This window comes from Protomyctophum bolini, assembly GCF_963924005.1.
Source record: "Protomyctophum bolini genome assembly, chromosome: 14".
In the NCBI taxonomy this organism is placed as follows: Eukaryota; Metazoa; Chordata; class Actinopteri; order Myctophiformes; family Myctophidae; genus Protomyctophum; species Protomyctophum bolini.
Window position 1 is genome coordinate 22,776,332 of NC_137875.1, and position 22,690 is coordinate 22,799,021.

General features: G+C 45.7%; 2 protein-coding genes and 1 pseudogene across 7 annotated transcripts in view; 1 reads left to right on the plus strand and 2 right to left on the minus strand.

The window, feature by feature from the left end:
* Positions 1-22,690, plus strand: part of LOC308327786 (long-chain fatty acid transport protein 2-like) — a 512,892-nt gene that overhangs the window by 360,259 nt on the left and 129,943 nt on the right. The window lies entirely within an intron of this gene.
* The window catches only part of ltbp1 (latent transforming growth factor beta binding protein 1), a 150,677-nt gene that overhangs the window by 101,896 nt on the left and 26,091 nt on the right, over positions 1-22,690 (minus strand). For all 5 annotated transcript variants that reach the window (XM_080782388.1, XM_080782387.1, XM_080782389.1 and 2 more), the window contains exons 4-5: positions 9,755-9,906; positions 307-474 (exon numbers count right to left, since the gene is read on the minus strand). In XM_080782388.1, the coding sequence (XP_080638514.1) occupies positions 307-474; positions 9,755-9,906 (320 nt within the window). The remainder of the gene's footprint in view (positions 1-306; positions 475-9,754; positions 9,907-22,690) is intronic.
* Positions 15,970-17,047, minus strand: LOC308328282 (choline-phosphate cytidylyltransferase A-like; annotated as a pseudogene). Its single transcript has one exon. The product of its transcript is annotated as a choline-phosphate cytidylyltransferase A-like (transcript).

The window sequence follows — 22,690 nt, forward strand, 5'->3', positions numbered from 1 at the left end:
TTTTTGCTTTTCCTTGAATGATGAAGTACAGTAGATAGGGCTTAAGTGTTAACCATGACCAGACTTAAATGCTTGTTATACGTATGAGATATTCTTGACAGACATAGAATCAATGTGCACACGCACGCGCGCACCAGCACCAGCACTCAAGACAGTGAGCCCACATACAATGGGATCCGCTTATAATTCCGACTGCATTAGTCCGACGCGCCGTCGGAATAATGACGCTGACCCACATACAATAGCAGAAAAGAGGTGAGGTGTTCTCGAGGACGAAGCCAAGATACTCAAGTCAAGATCACTCACCTACTCTGAAGTTGGGGGCGGTCAGGGTGTCGGTGGCGTGTCCGTTCTCGCTGATGATGGTGGTGGTGTTGCCCAGCTCACAGTTGTTGTGGCATCGGCCTCCCGTGCAGGTCACCTTGCAGATGGTGGGTGTGAACACCACCTTGATCCTCCCAGTGTGGTTGCCCACTGTCGGCCGCACCACAGGCCCCAGCAGGAAGAGAAGCGGAGAGAGGAGGAAGAGTCTAGTTAGTCTCAGATCCATTTGGGTTAAATCACTCATCTGGAGTCACAGGAACTGCAGAGACTCCCGTCAAAACAATAACAAAAAGGTTCTGCTGTGTGCTTTTCAGTGTTTGTTTTTTATTTATTTATCTGGTGATGTCTCCCTTTTCCTCTCTCTCTCTCTCTCTCTCTGTGTCTCTCTCTCTCTCTCTCTCTCTCCCTCCTGCACGGCTCCTAAATCCGCCTGTGTCTCTGAAACACGAGGAGAGACGGATAAGAAATGCTGGGGGGAGGCAAAGAGAGTTTCAGCAAACAAAAGTCTGGGATACACTCCAATTCCTCATCAAAAGTCAAGCTCTCTGAAAGGTGGGTACTGGCACATCACAATGCAATGCTTTATTTCGGTCAGTGGGTATGGCAGCTCAAGCTTCTGTGCCTCGTTTTTTTCTTTTTTTCAGTTTCTTCCCCTTCTTTTCGTCTTTTAACTCCTGCGTTCCACACGGCACACTCTTAAAAGACACTGGCAACCTAACACTACACGTGTTTGTTTCATAAAAAGCAAAAATCCTTCCAATTTGTCCACCCTGAGGTCACCTCTTCACTCCACAGTGCAGGGATGAAGTCACGGCTGTCCTGTGTGTCTGTCTACCCATCCGTCCGCCTACTATCGCCCATCCTCCCAGTGCTCCCTCCTACCTCACCACCAAACCCAGCACTGCACAAGTGACAGAGTATGAGGGGGAGAGAAAGAGAGAGGGAGAGAGAGTAAGAGAGGAGTGTGAGTAAGAGAGGAGTGTCAACCACAAACATCTGTCCCAGGTCTCAGACTGTCCTGAACCACCTCTTTCTACCTACAGTATACACAGTATATCGCCACTATCATGTATGGCCAAAACATGAACACCTCTTAAGCCTTTAAGAGGTGCCCTTTCACTGCCCTATATATTTTGTTGTTATGACAAATAGCATAAAATAGTATATGTTGAACGTTTAATTACGTTTTTTTCCATCCAACAGCGACGGTATGACATCAACAACAGCTCTTTATAAAACCTCTCGTCAGATACCTCTCGCATTTTCTCCGTTTACTCCACTGTGTGTCACAACTGTTTACTACTATTGGATCTTTTAATGCTCTTTGGTTCTTGGCAGCCCAGTGTCAGGTCTAAAAACCTCCCCCATAAACCCCAGACTCCTGTGCTGGATGGTCTGTCTGCGGCCGTCAGTTGTTCACACCAGACAGGCGGAGGGGAGACGCGAGGAACACGGCCAAGCAGCGAGCGGAGAGAGGGTTGTTTTCTGAACCCGAGAGGGCCGGCAAAAACCACTGGATTAGAGGTTTTAGGCTGCCTAAATATTTGCCATAAGGTGCAAGTAGATGTCGATTATGATATAGTGGTTTAACTCCAAATGCTAATAGAGAGTTGGCAAAAAATATCCTGCCAGTATTATACCTATCATTTATATACGTACTTGCACACGCAAACGCATGCCACGCACGCACAATAAGTAGATTAGCAGATGAATTTTATCAGACCTTACAGTACTAGATGTATCCTCTAAGACCGTACAATAGGCAATACTGTGATTGGCTGAGATGGGAGGAAAAGGAGTGCTTGTTTTGCTCCACATGATTATGAAGTGTGTCAGGTGACGCACTCTTCGACGCTTGCTGCCATAGACTGCTTGCTCACCGGGGGGCACTGGCTCACCTATCGGCTTACTCCAGTTAACCGATTTAAGGACATTATATTAACACAATATTTTTTTCCTTTGCCTCATCCCTCCTGGGATAAACATTATAGCCTACAGTAGAAGTATCTTTTAAGACCCTGGTAAATGTATCACAGCAGATGTATCTTTTAAGACCCTGGTAAATGTATCACAGTAGATGTATCTTTTAAGACCCTGGTAAATATATCACAGTAGATGTATCGCAACGCACTGTGAGCTTATAGATCTGATATTTTCAGTGTGTGACATGACACGACACCACCGTGCTGAGATACAAAGCAGGCTTTCTGTGTGTCTGCAAGTGCAGTGGTCCCAGAACCTTTTAGCTCGAGAACCAAAAGAGACACTTTCTGTCTCTCCAGGGCACGTCGCAATGCGATGTGTTGTGAGCTCTTAGATCTGCCGTGTGCACTACTACTCAAAAATGTGGGTCTGTGTTCCAAACAGTGTTTGGGCCTGGACATAGGATCAAATCAGTCTGAAAGTAGTTTAGGTTCAGAGTGTGTGTGTGTGTGTGTGTGTGTGTGTGTGTGTGTGGGGGGGAGGGGGTAGGTCAACCTGGGGGATTCTATAGCTCTTTTCCTCGATAGAAGTCAATACCGTATGTTTGCTGACAGGTGGCATAGACATCGGGAGTGGTGGCGGGGGTGGTCTTCCTCAAACTCTCCACCACATGGAGATCTTGAGAGGAATACGCAGCTCTTTCTGACAGCTCTTCCCCGAGCACCATGTTCTACACAACCCTTAACTACTTTGACACGGCTCTGAGCAGCGAGTCCCCGGCCACAGCAGTGATAAAACATGTCCGCCTGAAACCTCTCTGAAAACCTCCCTCCCTTTCCAACTCGCTGTCTTCTTTCGCCGCTGTAAGCGCACTGGAGCATTTTGCCACGCGGTGCCGTCGGGGCCATGCTGTGGTTCTGCTGAGCGTATGGAGAGGGGGGAAGCGTCGCAGACAGAACACAGACATCAATCAACATGGAGGAGCGGCCGGCCGGGGGACACTATAGCTCATACATGAGCAACTGGCGGCCCGGGGGCCACATGCGGGTCAATTAATGTGGCCCGCAGGCTATTATCTGAATATTCATATAGTATTTAATTCAGCTGTTACAATTCCAAACATGAAAACATGACCTGCTTTAATTACTTAGTCTATATTAGTAGCTGAATGACTAGCGTTAGAATTGTCCAATGTTTGCATTTAAGTTCATAAAGTTAACATAAATATAACTAAATGCATTTGAAAGTATAAAAAAATTATAAAATAAACCAGGAATTACATTAAAATATAGCAAAAATAGCAGCTCTACAAGCTCAAAACGTGTCGCAGTGTGGCAGTGTGGGGCCCTCTCCATCTTCAAAGTTTCTCACCCCTGCTATAGCTGGTGCTGGAGGGACGGACTGGGAACACACCTGGGCTGAAACGTCTTGGAGGGGAGGTTCGGGGGGGATGAAGACAGCTGAACTTTAGAAAACAGGGGGGTCTTTCTTGGGCTTTCCGGTGACCCTTGAGAGGTTCGAGTCCCGGTGCAAACATGTCGGAGGTTCCACAGTGGTAGCGCAGATAAATGGACCAAGCTTAGTGTCTCTGGTTGTTTGGTCCGTGTGGGAGAGCTGAGGGGCGGCCGAGGTATAAAGAAGAGAAGGCATAGTGGATTCCCCAGATGTGAGGCACCATAGCTCGCTGCTGACAGGCCAGTCTGTCGCGTGGGACAGAGTTGACAGGAATTTCTGCGGGCTCGCTGATTTGAGGAGCGCAAACATTCTCGGCAGGCAGTCTGTCTGCTAGCTATGCTCACCAAGCAGGGTCTGTTGTCTGTCTAACTGTCTGATAGTTACGCTCACCAAGCAGGGCATCATGACGACACCGACTGCTCTGCAGCATGATGGGATCAAACCAACTGTGACATCCTCTATAATTTAGGCTTGGGCACTATATCCTCTACTAGCTGGACTGTACTGTAAGCTTTCTACGGAGTAGCAGGGGTCATCGATGTGTCTTAATGTGTCCGTGGCCAGATTTGCATTTACGATGTTCTTATTTTGGTCAAAAGACCCAATTACTGAATGTCAGTCCCCATGGGTTCTCCTCAGAATATGCATGACACTGATTAGGAGTCCACTAGGATAGTGGTTCTCTGTTTATTGCGTATTACATCACCATGGTAACGGTAACGCACAGCGGCAACTTGTCCCGGCCGAGCTGCACATTTGATAAATTGTGGGGCTTGTGTAAGACGTGACGTTCCCTTAACTCTGAGAGAGCACCAATAGACTCACATGGACCCATAGGGTGCATTTGGTTCCATTCGTGCACTCTCAGAGGGGCTTGTGTAAGCCGTGACGTTTCATTTTCAATGATCCCCTTAACTCTGAGAGCACAAATAAACCCAAATGGACCCATAGGGTGCATTTGGTTCCATTCATGCACTCTCACTCAGAGTTACAAACCTATAACATAATTTAAAGGTATATTCAGTGATTTCACTCAAAAAACCTTAGGTTTCGTTTTTGGCTGGGACCTAAGCCTTTCATCCAATCAGGATAGAGCCAAAAACGAAACCTAAGGTTTTTTGACCCCCAGGGGTTAACTGGGGACAGGGAGGAACTCCTTATATGGTCAGCACACTCTATAGTAGAGAGGATTATCACAACAAAACAAAAAAATAAGTGATATTTGAATTAAGTGAAATCACTGAATATACCTTTAAGGCAATAAGTTGTTATGTGTTTCTGGTAATATTATTGTACTCTCATGGTGAACCACCGGTATTGTAATTGTATAGCAGACGTGAAGTCAACATGCCAGCTCTGATGGAACCGATTCCGGTTCCTCAATGTTGGATCCGGTTCCTTCTGGTTCCGGATCCCAACCCTAATGTGATGCATTGTGAGTTGGTAGAATAGCTGTTTTTGGAGGGGCGATAGCCCCTCTATGTCCAGCTTTGAGTGTTTTTGTAATCCGCCCCATGTCCGAAACGGTTTAGAAATGACAGAGTTACCGTGTGGGGGTCCCTCTAGTGTACTGTACTGGCACACCCGAAAAATATGTGTGTGTGTGTGTGTGTGTGTGTGTGTGTGTGTGTGTGTGTGTGTGTGTGTGTTAGGTTGAGCACAGGTGGTGAAAAACAACCATGCTATTTTCATGCTCATACCCACCTAGCCAGGCAGGCACCCACACACATAGCTCCGTAAGGTGGTTGCACCACTCAAAAATCACACCCGTATGAAGTGAGTGGTGCAACTCCGTGTGGGGGTCACCTGGCTGATGAATTATGACAGGTAATTCCTGCCCAGTCAAAAAACACTTTGTTTAAAATAGACACTCATGCTTTCCAAGGTGTGATTTGGGGTCCTAAGGATGAATACAAAATGAATATCAACATCTTAAAACCAAAATGTTGTATTGTGGGTTTGAGCTCAGGGGGGGTAACTACCTGTCAGTGGGGAGTGTTGGCTGATGATTGAATATCAACATCCTAATACTGCTGTCAAAATATGACCCCCCAGTCAAAATACTACCTGTGATGTATGATGATGTATGATGATAAGAGCGCCCCTCACTTCACATGGGTGTGATTTTTTTATTTGCTTTGAATGTCATATAATGAAGTATAAAATATGACAAATGCAGGCATTGAGCCAAAATATGGACACCAGCTGGTTGAAATTGGTGAATTAATGTCTCTCTAGCCAAATTCCAATACCCAAAATATCGGCCTCTCGCTCATTCACACTCTGTCACTCCAGCATGGTGGTGTAGGTGAAATTGGTGACCTGCTGAAATATGTGACAATCGTGTGCTGTAGACTGTAGAAATCGTTGTTTGTTTATTAGCAGAGTTCAACCTAGCGGTATTTAGGCCACATTTAAAGACCTCCATGTAAGTTGTGTGAGGTCACCAATTTCACCATATCACTGCCCTGAGATTTTGTTTATTGGAATTTGGCTAGAAGTGTTTTGCTACAGTACATGCAACATTAGTCCTGTTTCTCTCTTCTTCCTATTTTGACTCCGCCCCTCCCAAACCCCCAGCCTGCAATCAGTTATGTCTGGGCATTTCCATGGCGGTTACCTCCTGCTAGCGGAATCAAAGTGGACCGGGGGAGTTATTTGTAGCTCTGGGTCACTGTGGCGTGGTCTGGGTCTATTTGAGAAAACAGCAGCGCAGCCACAATGGCCCCTGAGAGAGAACGGAGAACGGTACACAGACATGCTCCCTGGGACCTGAAGAGACTTTATGTCTGTAGACCTCTCCATTAATAACCCCCAAAACGTGCACAGCGAGGACAGAACCACTCAGTTCCAAAGTCTGCACATTCATCCAAAAACATTTACTTAGGAACGGACGTGCACTGATAAATCTAACATTGTAATTACCACTAGCCACCAGCCAGTTACTGGCTAATAATCTGCACAACGTTACGTTAGTAATTTTGGCAGGCAGCCAACGAACTGTAGAAGGTTTTCAGAACCTTTGAAGCTGCTACTAGTTACTACTGCGCACTGGTCGGAAATCACATTCTTTGCAAACGAAGCCCAGTCACAGAAAACCGAGTGCAATATTGCTCGAGGGTGCATGGGGAGGGAATATGCAGCTTATCACCCGCGTAACCATAAATACAGCACATATCATGAAAAAAGGGAAGTAATTAATTGAAAATCTCAGAGTCAATCCACCGGCAGGCCCGCCGGCTGAGGCCTATTCATGGCTTTGAGTCACAGAAGCCATTTAACCGTTCGGATGCACTGTACACCGTAAATGGAAGATAATTCGTCTTCCGCGGCGAGGGTTATTGAGCGGGTGAGAGCCTTCAACGAGGGTTAGATAACAGGTATTCAGAGGCTGCACCGCAGACGGCCTCCTGCTATTCATATCCATGCGAGCCACTTGTTCCATCAATTGAGGGCTCCTTCATTGGATGACACTGTTTATCGTCTTTACTCTGTCATTTAATTCCTTATTTTTCTCCCTTCTGTCTCGATCTTGCGCGCACACGCACGCACGCACACACGCACGCACGCACGCACGCACGCACACACGCACGCACGCACGCACACACGCACGCACGCACGCACAGGCTTTATCTGAAATTGCCCTCTGAAAATGAGGCTAATAATTCATTTTCGACAGGCCCGCGCAGCAGGTAATGCTTAAGTCTTTATGCCATTACCGCTGGGGCTGCAATTTGAACAAATCCAATTGCTGCCCGAACTTCAAGCTTCACATTCTCTCCACACCCTTGCAGCATTACAGCAGATGTGATGTGTGTGCGTGCGTGCGTGCGTGCGTGCGTGCGTGCGTGCGTGCGTGCGTGCGTGCGTGAGAGAGCGGGGTGGGGGAGTGGGGTGGGAGGTTGCCTGTGAGGAACAATTACCCACTTCTTTATCCATTGTCATGGTAGACCAAGTGAAGGAAAAGGGGATCGGAATGGATTTAACATGCACAGCAAAGTCTGTCCGGAGGCAACGGAGCCAAAATGTAACATATGTTCATGGAAGGAAGAGGGGGTAACTTCTTATCATCATACCAACTTTGTTTTGGTTCCGCACTTATCCCCATCTCTCTGAAATCATAACTCAGGATGATACAGTAGAAGCCAATCTGATCGCTGCTCTAGTTGGACAGATGTCTGTGTTTTTATTTGGCTATACCAGGAACTTTGTTGAGGAGTGTTTAACAAACAAACTTCTGTGTCTCCAAACCACCCCCATGCACTCACGTACAGTTCTCACATACAACCTGCCCTCCATGCCTCCCCCTAATTAAACAGCAGGTGTTTCTCTTTCATTCTGTTGACGTGAGCACTGAGCATACAACAGGACAGAGACGTTCCAATGGAAGCTGCATGATTGTATGTGCTGCTGTCTCCATGGGATGTTATACTGTGTGTGTGTGTGTGTGTGTGTGTGTGTGTGTGTGTGTGTGTGTGTGTGTGTGGAGCTGTGCGTGTGTGTGTGGCGAGGCGACGCGCCATGCTGTGGCACGGCGCTGAAGTCTCCCTGGCTCGCATGTATGTAATGTGAGAAAGGGGTTGCCGCCCTAGCCCACAGTGTTAAAATAATGACAGGCTGGCATTAGAGTAGCGCAGCCACTGCCGTGTCTGTTTGGCAGTGATTAATGGTCGGCGGCGATCAATCAAGCAGCCCCTGAAAAGAACAAACAGCCCCTGGTTTAATTGGCTCCCTCTGAATCCGTCGACACTGGCCAATGTCAAAGCTCATGGCCGTTCGGCATGAAGACAGCACAATGGCAGGGGAGAGAGAGCGTGTGAGACTGTGAGTGTGTGTGAGTGTGCGTGTGCGTGTGTGAGAGACGAGAAAGAAAAGAGATTGAGAGAGAGAACAGACGGACATACAGACAGATGGAGAGATATACGAAAAATGGTGAAAGAGAAGGAGGGGAAAGCAGGAAAGTGAAACTTTCCAGAACTAACAGCAGATTAGTTGTCCCAGACTCTAACTCTCTACTGAGCCCCCCCACCCCCACGTCTTCCCTATACTATACTCTCTCCTTTCCCCGCGCCGGCGAGGGCCTGGGAGAGCTCAGGGATCTTAATATGGAGCCGACAACATTTTTATTGTAAGGAATTAAAATCATTTTCGGAATAACATCTTTAACACGTTTGGGGACTTCGCCCTGGCATGTAGGTTTGACAGTTGGCAACGTCCTGGAATGCCTTCAGAGTTACAAAATCATCACTTAGTAAATATGAGCCGATGTGGGAACAGTGGCTTTGACTCTTAACTGGGTTCAGTTCACTCCTAGAAGAACTCCTACAGAATGCTTCTCGGCTTTGTTTGGCATCCACTTTCTAAGGAACGAGGTTCTGAAAACACACCTGGGCCTGAGCTCATTAAAGAGATAACTTGACATTTGGATTCGGGGTTGTTTTTCCGAACCAGGTTCATCGTTGCCTTGTCAACTAGTGTGAAAACATTCAGCAGAGCCCCTGGATGTCCCAGGTTTTATTACAGGCCAGGCCAGGCCAGCGATGTTTCGATGCGTAGGCAAGACTCCTAGTAGTTATAAGATGGGTAAATGCAGAGACTACATTTCACGTGCAAATATATACAGTGACAAAAAAGCACCCCAAAAGTAGTGGAGACTATTCTATTGTATATTCTATTCCATTAGGCACCTAAATGACGGTCAGACAAGCTTACTTGAAGATTATTTCAATTATGAGTGCTAACAATGGCTAAAATATGTTTTGATGCGTTTTACAAAGTCTAGCTGAGATTTTTCTCAAGGCGGTGGCAAGTGTTATGTCAGACTTTCGCATGTCCTCCTCACAAAACTATGCCCCTTTAACCACATGAACGCTAGCATCCCTATGTTGTCATAATAGGTTTACATTCGGGCAAAAACAGCCGACCTACAATCTGTGAGCTTGGAGATCGTCTCTTTTCAGTTAAGAGATTTGTTGTAAAGAGGGGGGGGGGGGGCGTATATAGGGTTTAAGAAAGTGGTCAAGAAAGTGCACATCAGTTGGGTGGTACTCACCGTGGATGGGGTTGTGGCTCACAGTGAAAGGGATGGGCCTCTCAGGCTGTGGCTGGAGATGGGTCTGGGTGTGTGTGGTGTGTGAGTGGTAATATTTGGGCTTCAGGACGTACTGCTGGTTCTGACCGGGATGTATTGGTATGGGTCGAATCCTGGAAAGGAAACAAGGAACATTTGCGTTTACAATGCAGGCATTTAGCTGATATTTCTTACACTAAATACTAAATAGAAATAGTTATACAGTACAGTACAGTACAGTACAGTGTGACACAAAGACAAAAGATCAGCATGATGTCATCCATGACTTTGCATTCACTTAATTGCCAAAGTAAAGTGAACATAATTAAGAGAAGGTGCTTTCACACAGGTCTGGTCCCTTAGACAATTGAGTAATTAAACTAACATGCTTTGTGAAGAGACGCGTAAAAATCCTGGGCACACAATTACAGTTAGAGCGGAACCATTAACTACTAATGGCAGATGATTAGCACATGCAAAAACTATATGTATTGGCATGAGGTAGAGAGGAGGAGGAAAAAAAAGTAACTCTACATCAATGAGTCAAGTTTCCTCCTCCACAAGAACTTGCTGTGTACATTTTAATGAACAAAGTTTTAATGAATCCACACAAATTAAGTTTAGGTGTGGGTTTAATTAATTAAATGTAGTTAAGTTTGGGCATGGGTTTAATTACTACCTTTTAGTTAAGTTTGTGGTTGGAGGGAGGATCTGGGGAAAGCGTGCATGTGGAACTTCCGTCCTTTCTATACAGTGTCCATCTAGACAACCAGCACGTGGTTAAACGTGTAGATAAATACTATAGAGCCTTGTTTAGAAGATCTAATGTAATCTATGGATCCACATGGTAATGGCAGGGCTGCAATCCGCTCCAATATGGATCTTGGACCTCATGTGGCCATAATCAGTTGCCTATTTATGACACATGACTCCAAATGTGGACTGGAGTGGAGACCCATTATCAAATTAAAATTAAAAACATAAATGGTATGTGAAAATAAATGAGTGGAGGTGCTTTTGTGGCCTACTGGCATTGTGCACAAGACATGTGGCACTTGTCCAGAGGTTTGTGAGATTAGCTCCAGACACGCAGACTGACCCACCCTCTAACAGACAGCTTGTCTCTCGCAGAGCCGTGTCATAAAATTGTTAACTTTAAATCAATCCTCGGCTGGGAATACTAAAATGGAATTATGGTGGATTCACACACTATTACATCACCGTCACTCCAGAGTTTATTATACTGTAGTGGTGTCAACACGTATCTATTACACCAGCATTACACAGTCTTTACGCATTGGGTGACATGGTTGATTACAGGGCGAGGGAGTGCACAGTGTTGTAGGTGCTGACCACGGTAGATATACTGTAAATGTTTAGGAGGAAGGCGGCTACAGCTCGTAGCCGCCATGCAAAAACGTATCGATTAAAATATACAAGACACCAACATTACGACAGGAGGCCTTCCTCAGGGTTTCAATACATAATTATGTTTTTACACCTTGGCTAATACGAGCTGTGGAGCCTCCACCTAAACGGGAATGGGGAATTGTCATAACAACCTGGAATCGGGAGAAAAAGATAAAGAAAAAATAAAGGATGCGGCTGAAAGGACTTTAACTGAGGATGAGGTTGCAACAAACTGTCCAAAACAAGCTTGCTGTATAGTCTCTACCATACACTCTGTATTAGTCTCTACCATACACTCTGCTAAGCCTCACTCAGTCCAAATGAAAAAGGACTTGTTGTTTATACTGTACCACAGGAAGAAAAGTCTGGTCATTTTGGTGTCGGGGACAATTGAGCGATATTGCTTGAGACAGCGCTCGTACGAATTGTTTTCCATACTGCATAATCATATCAAACCGTCAGCAGCCACACTGGAAACACAGAGACAGGTTTGGGTCACAGGCAATAGAGGACAACGGATGAAAGGGGGGACAGAGAGGGACAGAGAGAGAGAGAGAGAGAGAGCAAAAGGAGAGAGAGGGAGAGGGTAGTACAATATGGGTGGCTCTGAGAGCCGTTGCTAAATGGCTTAAAGGAGCAAGTGACAACAGTGGTGCTTATCAGAGAGCTCTGCAGAGCCCCTGGTTAGACAAAGAGCAGATGAGAAGTCAGAACACTGCCATTCAATTCAATCTTATTTCAGCTCACTGCTGGCTAAGAGGCTTTCTTCAGCTGCTGACTGTTTTGTGCATGCAGTGATAAGAACTGCACAAACGTGCGTTCGTGCGTGTGTACGTGCACACACACACACACACACACACACACACACACACACCTTGTTGTGGTCCTGACTTCCCTCCCTCCCAGTGTGTACAGTGCGTTCCCCCATGCAGCTCTGTAGTCCCTGCAGTAATAACTACACCTGGGTCCTGACCTGAACCCAGCATGCCAGTGGGTTCCCTCCCCACTACAGCCTTTGGACATTATTCAGAGAAAGACAGAACGAACTGAGAGAAGGATCAGGGCTGAGAAAAATAAGTCAAGTTGGTGTCAAAGGCTGCACGTCCTTTTTCCATCTCTATTCCAAATCCTATCCTCCTCTCTTCAGTCTTGCCACGGTGAGCTTGTAGATGGGCTATTTTTGGTGCACGACACCAACACACAACTAAGTAAAAATTCTGCTTTAGACGGACGGACTTAAAGGACCTGATGTAGATTATATCTTTGTTTGATCCCAAAGGGAACGCATGAGGGCACGACTCACACAAGGGTGGTCAGAATGAGCCAAGCAACAGCAACCTTGTTTTCAAAATCTTTGGAAAATAGCAGATCTACAAGCTCACAATGTGTTGAATTGTAGATCGGCTATTTTCAAATGGCCAAAATGTATATAGAGTAGGACTCGTTTTGGAAGGTATCACTAGTCTGTTGGCTGTCTAATATAAGATTATAACATTATGACACGAGAATGTGGTTATTCATTATTTATTTGGAATGTACATGACATGAAGATTAATTAAGGTAACGAGTAAGACGCGCAAACGCGGGAAGCGAACGCAGCTCGTACATATTTGGGTTTTGGACGTATAGCTGGTTTGGGGACTCCTTATATGGTGCCCCTTTTGTGCCCATATATGGAGCTGAGTGGACCTGGCCCCTTTTGTGCCCATATATGGAGCTGAGTGATTGCTGATGCAACACACTCCATATTTGGATAGCGGGACAGACACACGGACAGACAGACAGACAGACGCACGCACAGACATGATCTGCTAGGTCTCATAGTAAGTGCTCACTGCGTTCGCAATAATAATGTGGATCACGTTGATAAGTAATGTAACGTGATCATGTACTCGTTCAGCTACAAATAGTGGCTCAGTATTGAAATGAGCTATTATTAGCCAAACTAGACTGGCTGTAGAGCACCGAGTCAGTAACGATGGAAGTTGGAGATCCATGCCCCACCCAGCTACGCAATACCCATTGTACCCTTGTCAGAGTAACCGTTAATTCCACCCATCGGTCTGTCCCTTTTATGCCCATATATGGAGATTTCTGTATCTGTCTCTCTGTGTCACTTTAATCCTACTGTATATATGGAGTTCTGTGTCAGGCATGCCCAAATATGGAATGTTGATGTCGGAACAGGCCAGCTCCACATATGGACCCTGGGCAGGGGGCCTGTCCAGAGCCCGGCCTTTTGTGGCGGTTCTGGACGACTGTGGGTCCAACCGACTTGACACCGGGCACTGCACTCCCTGTGGGGGTGTGGAACGCGTGTGTCGAATTCAGTGGGGCGAACGTTTCTCGAGTTACGTGCATTACAGCTGTACACACGTACGTACATACAGACTAGAGACATGGTGCATTTATTGCGAATGCATTGAGCACTTACTATGAGACCTAGCAGATTATGTCTGTCTGTCTGTCTGTCTGTCTGTCTGTCTGTCTGTGTGTGTGTGTGTGTGTGTGTGTGTGTGTGTCCGTGTGTCCCCCCTTTGTGCCCATATATTTATGTGAAAATATTCAATAACTTCCATTTATAGGCAGAATTTCACCACCAAATTTACATCACACATAAATGGTGAACTTATGATTGTACTACAGCATTTACTTGCAAAATAAACGTTTAATTAGCCTACTTTTGTACCCAACCCAACTTCCCAAGACCATCTGTAAACAATTCCACCCCTATCAGTAAATAGTAATGTGATCTGTTACATTGCATTACCCACACTGAACATCATTTGCTGTTCATATATTCAGAACGGGTAAGGACTAGTTTTAAAAAACCTTTTAAAATAGCACCCTCTTTGCACCCTTGCCATCTAATTTGCGGCTTCTGCCTAGCTGAAATGCCTGCCCGTTTTAACCTAATAAGAGGTGCATTCTACGAATGCCTTCGAAGTCAGTAATCTGAATCTCACAAGATTTTTCAAAAATGTAAAAGAAATAGCAGATTCCGGTGAGCTTGTTGCGAACGCAGTGAGCACTTACTACCAGTAAGACGCGCAAACGCGGGAAGCGAACGCAGCTGAGACCCTGCAGATCATGTCTGTCTGTCTGTGTGTGTGTGTCTGTCCCGCTGTTACTGTATATGTGGACCTGGCCCTTTTTGTGCCCATATATGGAGCTGAGTGGACCTGGCCCCATCACTGCGTTCGCAATCACTGCGTTCGCAATGAGACCTAGCAGATCATGTCTGTCTGTGTGTGTGTCTGTCCTGCTATACGTCCAAATATGGAGTGTGTTGCATCAGCAATCACTCAGCTCCATATATGGGCACTAAAGGGGCCAGGTCCACATATACAGTAACAGCGGGACAGACAGACAGACATGATCTGCAGGGTCTCAGTGGTTTTAATGGGTTAAGAAGCAAATTGCAGCTCTCAAGTCACATCATAAGTCTCCTGTGAGAGCCATTAAAAAAAATCATCATACATCACATTCCGTGCTCAGCCAATCAAATCATCACAAATGTCATTCAGGCCAATCACTTTTGGCGTCTTCACTTTTCTTCCCTTACTTTTTTATCCTCAACATGTACTTTGCTCAGCCAATCAAATCATCGCTATGGGGTGATCAGCCAATCAAATCATCGTGCTTGTGTTGACACAAACAGACAAAGCTGGGCATAGGAGGGGCTTTATTGGGAGGGAGAGGACCGCCGCACAGTAGAGAATGTGTTTGGTCACAGGGACGGGGTATATCTGTGCCCTGGTGTCTCTTGAAAGGCTGTCTCTGCTTTCGTTTGGTTGGAGTTCACAACGAAGGGAGAAATCAAATCAGGTAACCAACATTGGGAAGTGATCCATCCGCGCCCGTTCTATTTGAAAGTTAGCCTGGTAAAGGCTAGCCTGAATGTGTCTATATAACTACCTATCCAACTGTACAATAAAGTTAGCCTGGTAAAGGCTAGCCTGAATGTGTCTATATAACTACCTTTCCAACTGTACAATAAAGTTAGCCTGGTAAAGGCTAGCCTGTATGTGTCTATAACTACCTTTCCAACTGTACAATAAAGCATAAACACCATGTTCACAATGAGTTTGAGTTTGTATGTGTGCCCGGATTATGCCCGAATATGGAGAGACGACCATATATGGAGAACCCATGACTCAAAAGGCGATATTGTGATGACAGTAAAACAGCAGAGAAAACCCATGGCAATGAGATTTGCCGTAGTGGCTCTGGTATGATGTAATAACAAGACATGGTGTGAGTAATGCTTAACTCGTGCTGTCGCACAACAGCATCACGTACCAGAAAAAGGCAATCCTCAAGCTCTGCAACTAGCACCGTAGTATGCCTTATACTTATAGTAAGCCTTGTCGAGCCATGAGGCCCATATGGCAGGAGCCTATCTCCTGTTTCTGTAGTGTGAGGTAGCTTGATGTACAAGTACACCCCCTGGACATGACACTATATGTCGCAGGGACTTACCCCCAATCCAACCCTTGATGCTGAGTGCCAAGCAGGGAGGCACTGGGTCCCATTTTTCAGAGTCTTTGGTATGACCCGGTGGTGGATCAAAGCCCAACCTCCCAGTCCCAGGGCAGACACTCTAACCACAAGGCCACTGAGCCGGTAGTATGCCTTATACTGCCAATATATATTACTATATATATATTATTATATATGACGGTGGACATCACCAACAATCTGATTCCTGTTTGGATGGGGCAAGAATCGGACTTGGGCAGTCAGTGAATATCTGCCTGGTTGACTGACTTGACCAACAGCACACCCTAGTCTTCATCATCGTCGTCGTCCTCGCTGAAGGGGTGGCCCGGAGCCTCGCCGCGGTGCAGGCGGAAAGCGACGGGGCGAAGGGGTGCGCTCCTGGCGGACAGGGCTACTGTTGGGGCTCGGTCTGGGGCTGATTGCCTGCAGCATGCGGGCCATCTTTCCATCCCTCAGCATGTGCTTCAGGGTTCCCTCGGGGCCAAACATCTGCAGGAAGTTGCCAATGAACTCCCTGGACTTCTCCTCCCACTTCTGGAAGAGGTCCATGCTCTTCTCCTCAAACTTCTGGACCAGCTCTTTGCTCTTCTCCTCCACGTCCCGCACCTTCCTCTTCACCCTGTCCACGCGATCCTGCAGGTTGTACTTCTTCTCGTTGATGTAGCTGACGTTGAGCTCCTTGGGGGTGTAGCCCCTCTGTAGGTTGCGTCTCACAAACATGTCGTAGTCACGGACGATGCGCGCGATGATGTCAGAGGTGGAGATGCCTTCCGTCCGCTGAGTGGGAGCGAACATGCCGGCGTCCTTAATGTGCTTGTAAACGTCATTGCTTCCTGCTGAGGAGTAAGGGATGTCATCGTGGGCCACAAAGTCGATGCGATGCTTGGCGAGGAACTTTGGTGTCAGGGTCCAGGGAGCATTCCTCACCACCTCGTCCACATAGCGGCAGTGGCTGACCGCTTCGTAGCGCTCATCCTCGCTCATCACCGTGAAGCCCTTGTACTTGTGGGTAAGATCGTCGCTGCACACTCCGACGATGAGATGTGTGTTTGGAAAGAGACATTTGGCCTGCATGAGAGCTCTGGCATGGCCGGTATGGAAAAGATCAAATATGCCGTCTGCGTAAACCCGCACTGGCCTGTCAGGTGGGGTTCCTTTCTTTGCTTCATCCATGCTGACTCTCAGATAGGGTTCCTTAGCTGGAACCAGCTCGTCTGCAAAAGGTGCGGGGTGCTCCAGAGTCACAGTGTATCTGGGGACCTTGACCTTTCCCTCTTCTGCCTCGCCACTGGACTCCTCTCTCCTCCTCTTCCTGGATGACAGCAGACTACTGGAGCTCACTCCCTCCATTGTCCTCTCCATTCAGCTGAAACGGTGAAACCACTACAGCAGATGTTCAATGTTGAATTGTTCCCGCGTTATAGTATGTATCTCAATAAATTACGCAAACATCTGCGTGCGCCCACGTGTGCGTCTACAGTATCCGTCCATCATATATATCGCAGAGGACCCTGGGGTGAAGTGGTCGGACCAGCGGTTCTCCAAAATATGCTGTATATATACTGTCCACACATCCACAAATCCCCATACATGTAGATCCTGGTGACATCAATATGACATCATTACGCAAATCTCTGCGAGCGACCCATGTGTGTATGCAGCTGTCCTTCACGTATCCCGAGACAGACAACTTGAAACTCGCCTGTGAAGTTGGTCGGAACAACAGCCTGTGGGCCGGTCCTCCCTTAAGCCAATTTGATGTAAAACATCACACTCGTGTGAAGTGAGGGGCACCTCACTTCTTTAAACACACATTGTACTCTAAAAGGCCGTAGACTTGGCTGCCACCTGATGTCACGAGTGGTGCTGTTTTTTACATCATTAAAAGTCCAGAGATTTGACTGTCATGACGTAACTTCCAGAAGCCAGATTTTGGAGGGGCACAATCACACTTGTGTTGTGTACACTGCCATGTACATGACGTCATGGGAGGGGGGGTATATAATACATACACACAAAGATACACGTTGGAGCAGTTAACACTGCTCAAAAATCACACCCAGTCTGAAGTGAGTAATGCGTTGATGAAGATGTATGGTGATGATGTCTGATGTATTGACCCACATGGGGTCAATCACAGGGGTGAGGAATAAACATCCAAACACACAAAATAACATGTCAGAGCAGCTAGCAACGCTCAGAAATTAGACTAAAACTGTCAAAACCATCTTTCTACTAATTGTTCAAAGGAGAGAGACAGTCGCAGAGCTCCAGTATGTGTTAAGCTCTTCCACATGCTCCTGTTTAGCCCATTGACTTTGGTGAGACCGCACAGCTTTTACCAAACCGGCACAGAGGGGAGGATTATATCAATTTACCTTCTGAGATTAACTGACGTTTGCTGCATGGGAATAATCTTTTAGACATTAAAGCCTTTCTTTGAACTGCTTCAGAATACACGTCGAGGACGAAGACCGTTTTGGTAGGCCTAATGCATTGTGGCATCGGCTAATATAACTGGAAGCAGCTTGGCAGCTTCAGGAAAATAAAGATACATTGTCGTCTTTGTTTTTCTGCATCTAGCTGTCCAATCATTGGACAGCTGGTGGCTGAGTTCGGATGTGACCATGGTGCCTGTCAGTCATAATAGTGTCTAACCCATTAAGACCTGAGGCCGATTCTACAAACCTAAAAAATCATAAGGCTCAAGGAAGGGGGGGGGGGGGGGGGGGGGGCTTTTGCATGTCGGTGGGCCCAGAGGCCCATTATCTCGTGGTTTGCCTATGTTCCTGATAAAGAATATCAATATGTAGATCAGCTATTTTCACTATTCTTCTTAATATGACAAAGTACTTATCATAGGGCTTAAGAGGTTAACCCCAAACTTTCTTGTTCAGGTGTAAAGGCATGTTGTGGTACAGAAAGAAGAGAAGCAACTGTGTATACTGTACCAAAACACAGCAGGGTTGAAAGGCTCACATATATAATTCGCAGGACAAATGATTTGCCTATAGCGGGGAGAGAGCCATTCTCCTCTTTTCCCTCCTTTGGATGGATTTGGGTTGGGGATGTGGGAAGTGAAGAATAGAGGAGTGAGATGGATTTGGGTTGGGGATGTGGGAAGTGAAGAAAAGAGGAGTGAGGAATGCTGGTGTGGAATGAAACACCAGGCCAACTGGCAGGAGGCAGTGAGCATCTTGTGTAGACGACATCCATCACACAGGATATTTGTCATGTTAGCCCTTGATTTAGGAGACCACTGGTTTTTGGGCCCTCCCTTGTTACACTTGATAGGAGAGGTGATATCTGTCCTTCGACACCACCCTCTCTCCCTCCCTGCGGTGCACACTGGCTATTAATGCATAATCGGCATTGAGCCTTTTCTAGCACGAAAATGGGATGCTCTTCTGTTTTGTCTTTCATAATATTGCCATTTATTGTAAATTCCTTTGGAATACAAAACAGGTAAAGTATGTGGGAGAAACAGTAACATTAATATGAAGAGCATGGTCTATCAGTTATATCAATGATATTTTTTAAGATAAGCCTTGTACATCTTCTTTACTTTACTCTGTCTCTTCTGGCTCGATGGTGCCATACCATTTATACCAGCGTTCACCAGGGTTAAGGCATGGGGGAGGTGGTGTGGACCCCACAGCATGGTGGTTATTGGAGTAGTCTTCTGTGAATTCCGCATTGGGATTGAGTGGGGTCATACACCATCCTAGTATATGGACATATTAACTGCTCCAACAGCTTAACATTCTGATGGTGGAGGATGATGTTTGGATCCCTGCAAATTGGACATGCTGCAGATTCTGCCTCCCCTAATGCACTTCTTGCGTGTCTTCTGCGGGGAGGATACTTCCTTTGTGGTTTCTCCTGTAGCCAGTCCACACCGGACTGGTTCCATAGTGCTCAATGTATTCTTCACTCTCCAGGTAGTTCCAGGGTCTGTCTTTGTAGCGGACCACAACCTCAGCATCCCCATCCTTGGTTAGTGCTGCTGTTGTACACATGTAGATGGAGCTCCAGTTCTGGTCCATAATAACCTGGCAGTTAGGTTAATCTGTAGACAGGACTCTTTATGCTGAACCCAGTGTAAAATCAGAGGAGATATTCGATGCTCCGTATGGACGCCGCCATGTTTTCTGTGACGTGAGTCGGAAACCTCTGCTCTTCTATGTTACGCCAGCTTGGGCTTTAGAAATGGAGACCGGGATTGTATTTCAGGACAAGGCTAACAGTCTTGGGCAACTTAAAGACTATTTTTTCATACAGAAAAAAGAACCGCTTATTCCAAAACATTACAGTGGTTTGCAGTAGGGAGAGTTGAGTATCGCTTTTCATATATCATATAATAAACTAGAACTGCACTCTGTCGAGTGCCTACTTGCTTGTTGCACTTATGGCCTACTAGTGCGCAAGCAGAGCGCGCAAGTACTGTCGACCGCTACAAACTGTCAAATCTCAGCTTCTCTGTGAAGGAACGTTTGAAATGTTTAATTATTAGGTTTAGCTATTTGCTACCTACCTACTTTATGCATGTAAAAAAGTAGTATTATGAAGTATGGTACAAGTTTCTATCTATAAAAGAAATACAGTTTTATCGATTTAGAATTATTCTGGATCCCTTTTTAGTTTCTCAAAGAAAAATAAATCATCGATATCCGATGAAAAAAAAGGTATATAAACTGAAATAAAATATGTTATCACGTATACAGTATAATTATTTAATTATTTATTTAAAATTGTCAATTGCTTTAAATTGACTTAATCTTGGACTATAGTGATATTAATACTAAATGCCTCTGTGTATATGTAATTTGTAAGTTGATTGCGAACACAGTGATTGCGAACGCAGTGAGCACTTACTATGAGACCTAGCAGATCATGTCTGTGTGTGTGTCTGTCTGTCTGTCCCGCTATCCAAATATGGAGTGTGTTGCATCAGCAATCACTCAGCTCCATATATGGGCACAAAAGGGGCCAGGTCCACTCAGCTCCATATATGGGCACAAAAGGGGCCAGTGATTTGTTTGTTGTGGACCTGGCCCCTTTTGTGCCCATATATGGAGCTGAGTTGTTATTGCAATTTACGATCTGCGTTCGCTTCCCGCGTTCGCGCGTCTTACTCGTTAGCGGTATACTGTGGTTACTTGCGCCACTTTTGATGCGTATGCATGGAGATCCTTGATGTAATCAGTATATGCCCATATATGGGCATGCTCATATAGTCATACGGTACGGGTACAGTATGTCATAGATTTGCCATTGACAACTTATGTTGACATGAGTCAAATTTGAGTGTCAAAATGGACTCTTAAGAGTAAAATTTTGCCGCAATTTGCAACATTAGATTTTTGAGGGTCGCTAGCCCCTCTTATGCCCAGCTTTACGGTTTTATGTAAACACAAACATTGAAAAGTGAGGACGCAAATTGTGATTGGCCAGAATGAGATGATGTATGATGATAAAAGAGTGCCCCAATCTAGAGTTGCAAATTGCAATACCCTTCATTGATCTGCTTGTATTAAACAACGTTAAACTCACCAACATTGCAGATGTAGGGCAACCTTGAATTATCCTCTTTCAATCTGTAAAGCATTTGTTTCATAAAAATCCACCGTAGACATTTTATGAGCTTAGACACTTAGAAAAAAATATCACAGGCACGGAATTTCTTAGCAGAAAGTAGCTCATAACATGTCTACAGTGGATTTTTATGAAACAAATGCTTTTCAGAAAGTGGATAAATCATCCCATTACAAAGAAATCACACCCGTGTGAAATGAGGGGCGCTCTTGTCATCGTACATCAATTTATGTCAGCAGACATTTGACATTGCTATACATAAGGTACATAAGGTGGTCCCTTATTGGCCAAGTGCTCCCACCATCATGTGATTGGTTAGCCGATTTGCTCGTTTACATATGACAATTTACGTCATATTTAGCGGAATTCTGACGTAATTTCTCCGTTCATTGTCAATGGCAAATCTTGAGACGTGTGGGGACAAAAGCTGTTTATAGAAGGGGCGCCCCTAAAAATCAGACTCATCTGAAGTGAGTGGTGCAAACAACTCAGTTTCCCATCATGCACCTGTGCACAGTGTGAAGCTCAACAGCGCCACTTTGTGTCACACACACACACACACACACACACACACACACCATGTTAAATGTGCATTTTCAGACATTTAACCACTTAACCAATCAATACTTAGTAAACTTGACCTTTTGCTTGCTACATGGTCAGCTCTTTTTACCTCTTCTACACAGAAAATAGCCGATCTACAAGCTCACATCGTTGCTTGCACAAGCTTGTAGATCTGCTATTTTTGCCTGCTATTTTCTGCCTCCCCCAGAATAGGGATGCGAGGGTTGTGTGATAGGGAAACAAACGAAAGTCCGTATCACACAAAGGTTTGTCGGCCCCCCTGCAGTATCTATGAGGACCCCCTAGGAGTCTTGGACCCCCTGTTAAGACCCCTGTCGTAGAATGTATGCCAATTCCCATATTCATTAGGCAGCAACATCTTGTCCCTACGGCAGTGAGTCATCAAATATGATGCACTGTTAATTGTTTATTTGTAACGCTAACTATGGCTTGACAAAACAGCATTGTGCTATACTGTATACCAGTAGCGAGAAAAGACGCTCCTCAGCTTGGAAATACAATGATAAATCATAAGCTGATGTATGCTACAAAGGTACAGACGCTCCTCAGCTTGGAAACACACAATGATAAATCATGAGCTGATGTATGCTACAAACGGTACAAACTATACTCAATTTGTTGCCGTACTGTACGGAAGCTTTCTGGCTCTCGGCGCTTCTTCAATGTGAAACGCTGACTCACTTCAGGCAAAGGACTCGGTTTTAAAGCATGCCCTTTTCAGGGTTTCCCCCCATTGGTCTGCACAGCATCAGTCTTACACTGGGCCTTTTGCCAGCAGGTAAAGAGGAGTCCACAGTGTGAGGTCTGAATTGAATGGCTCATTAA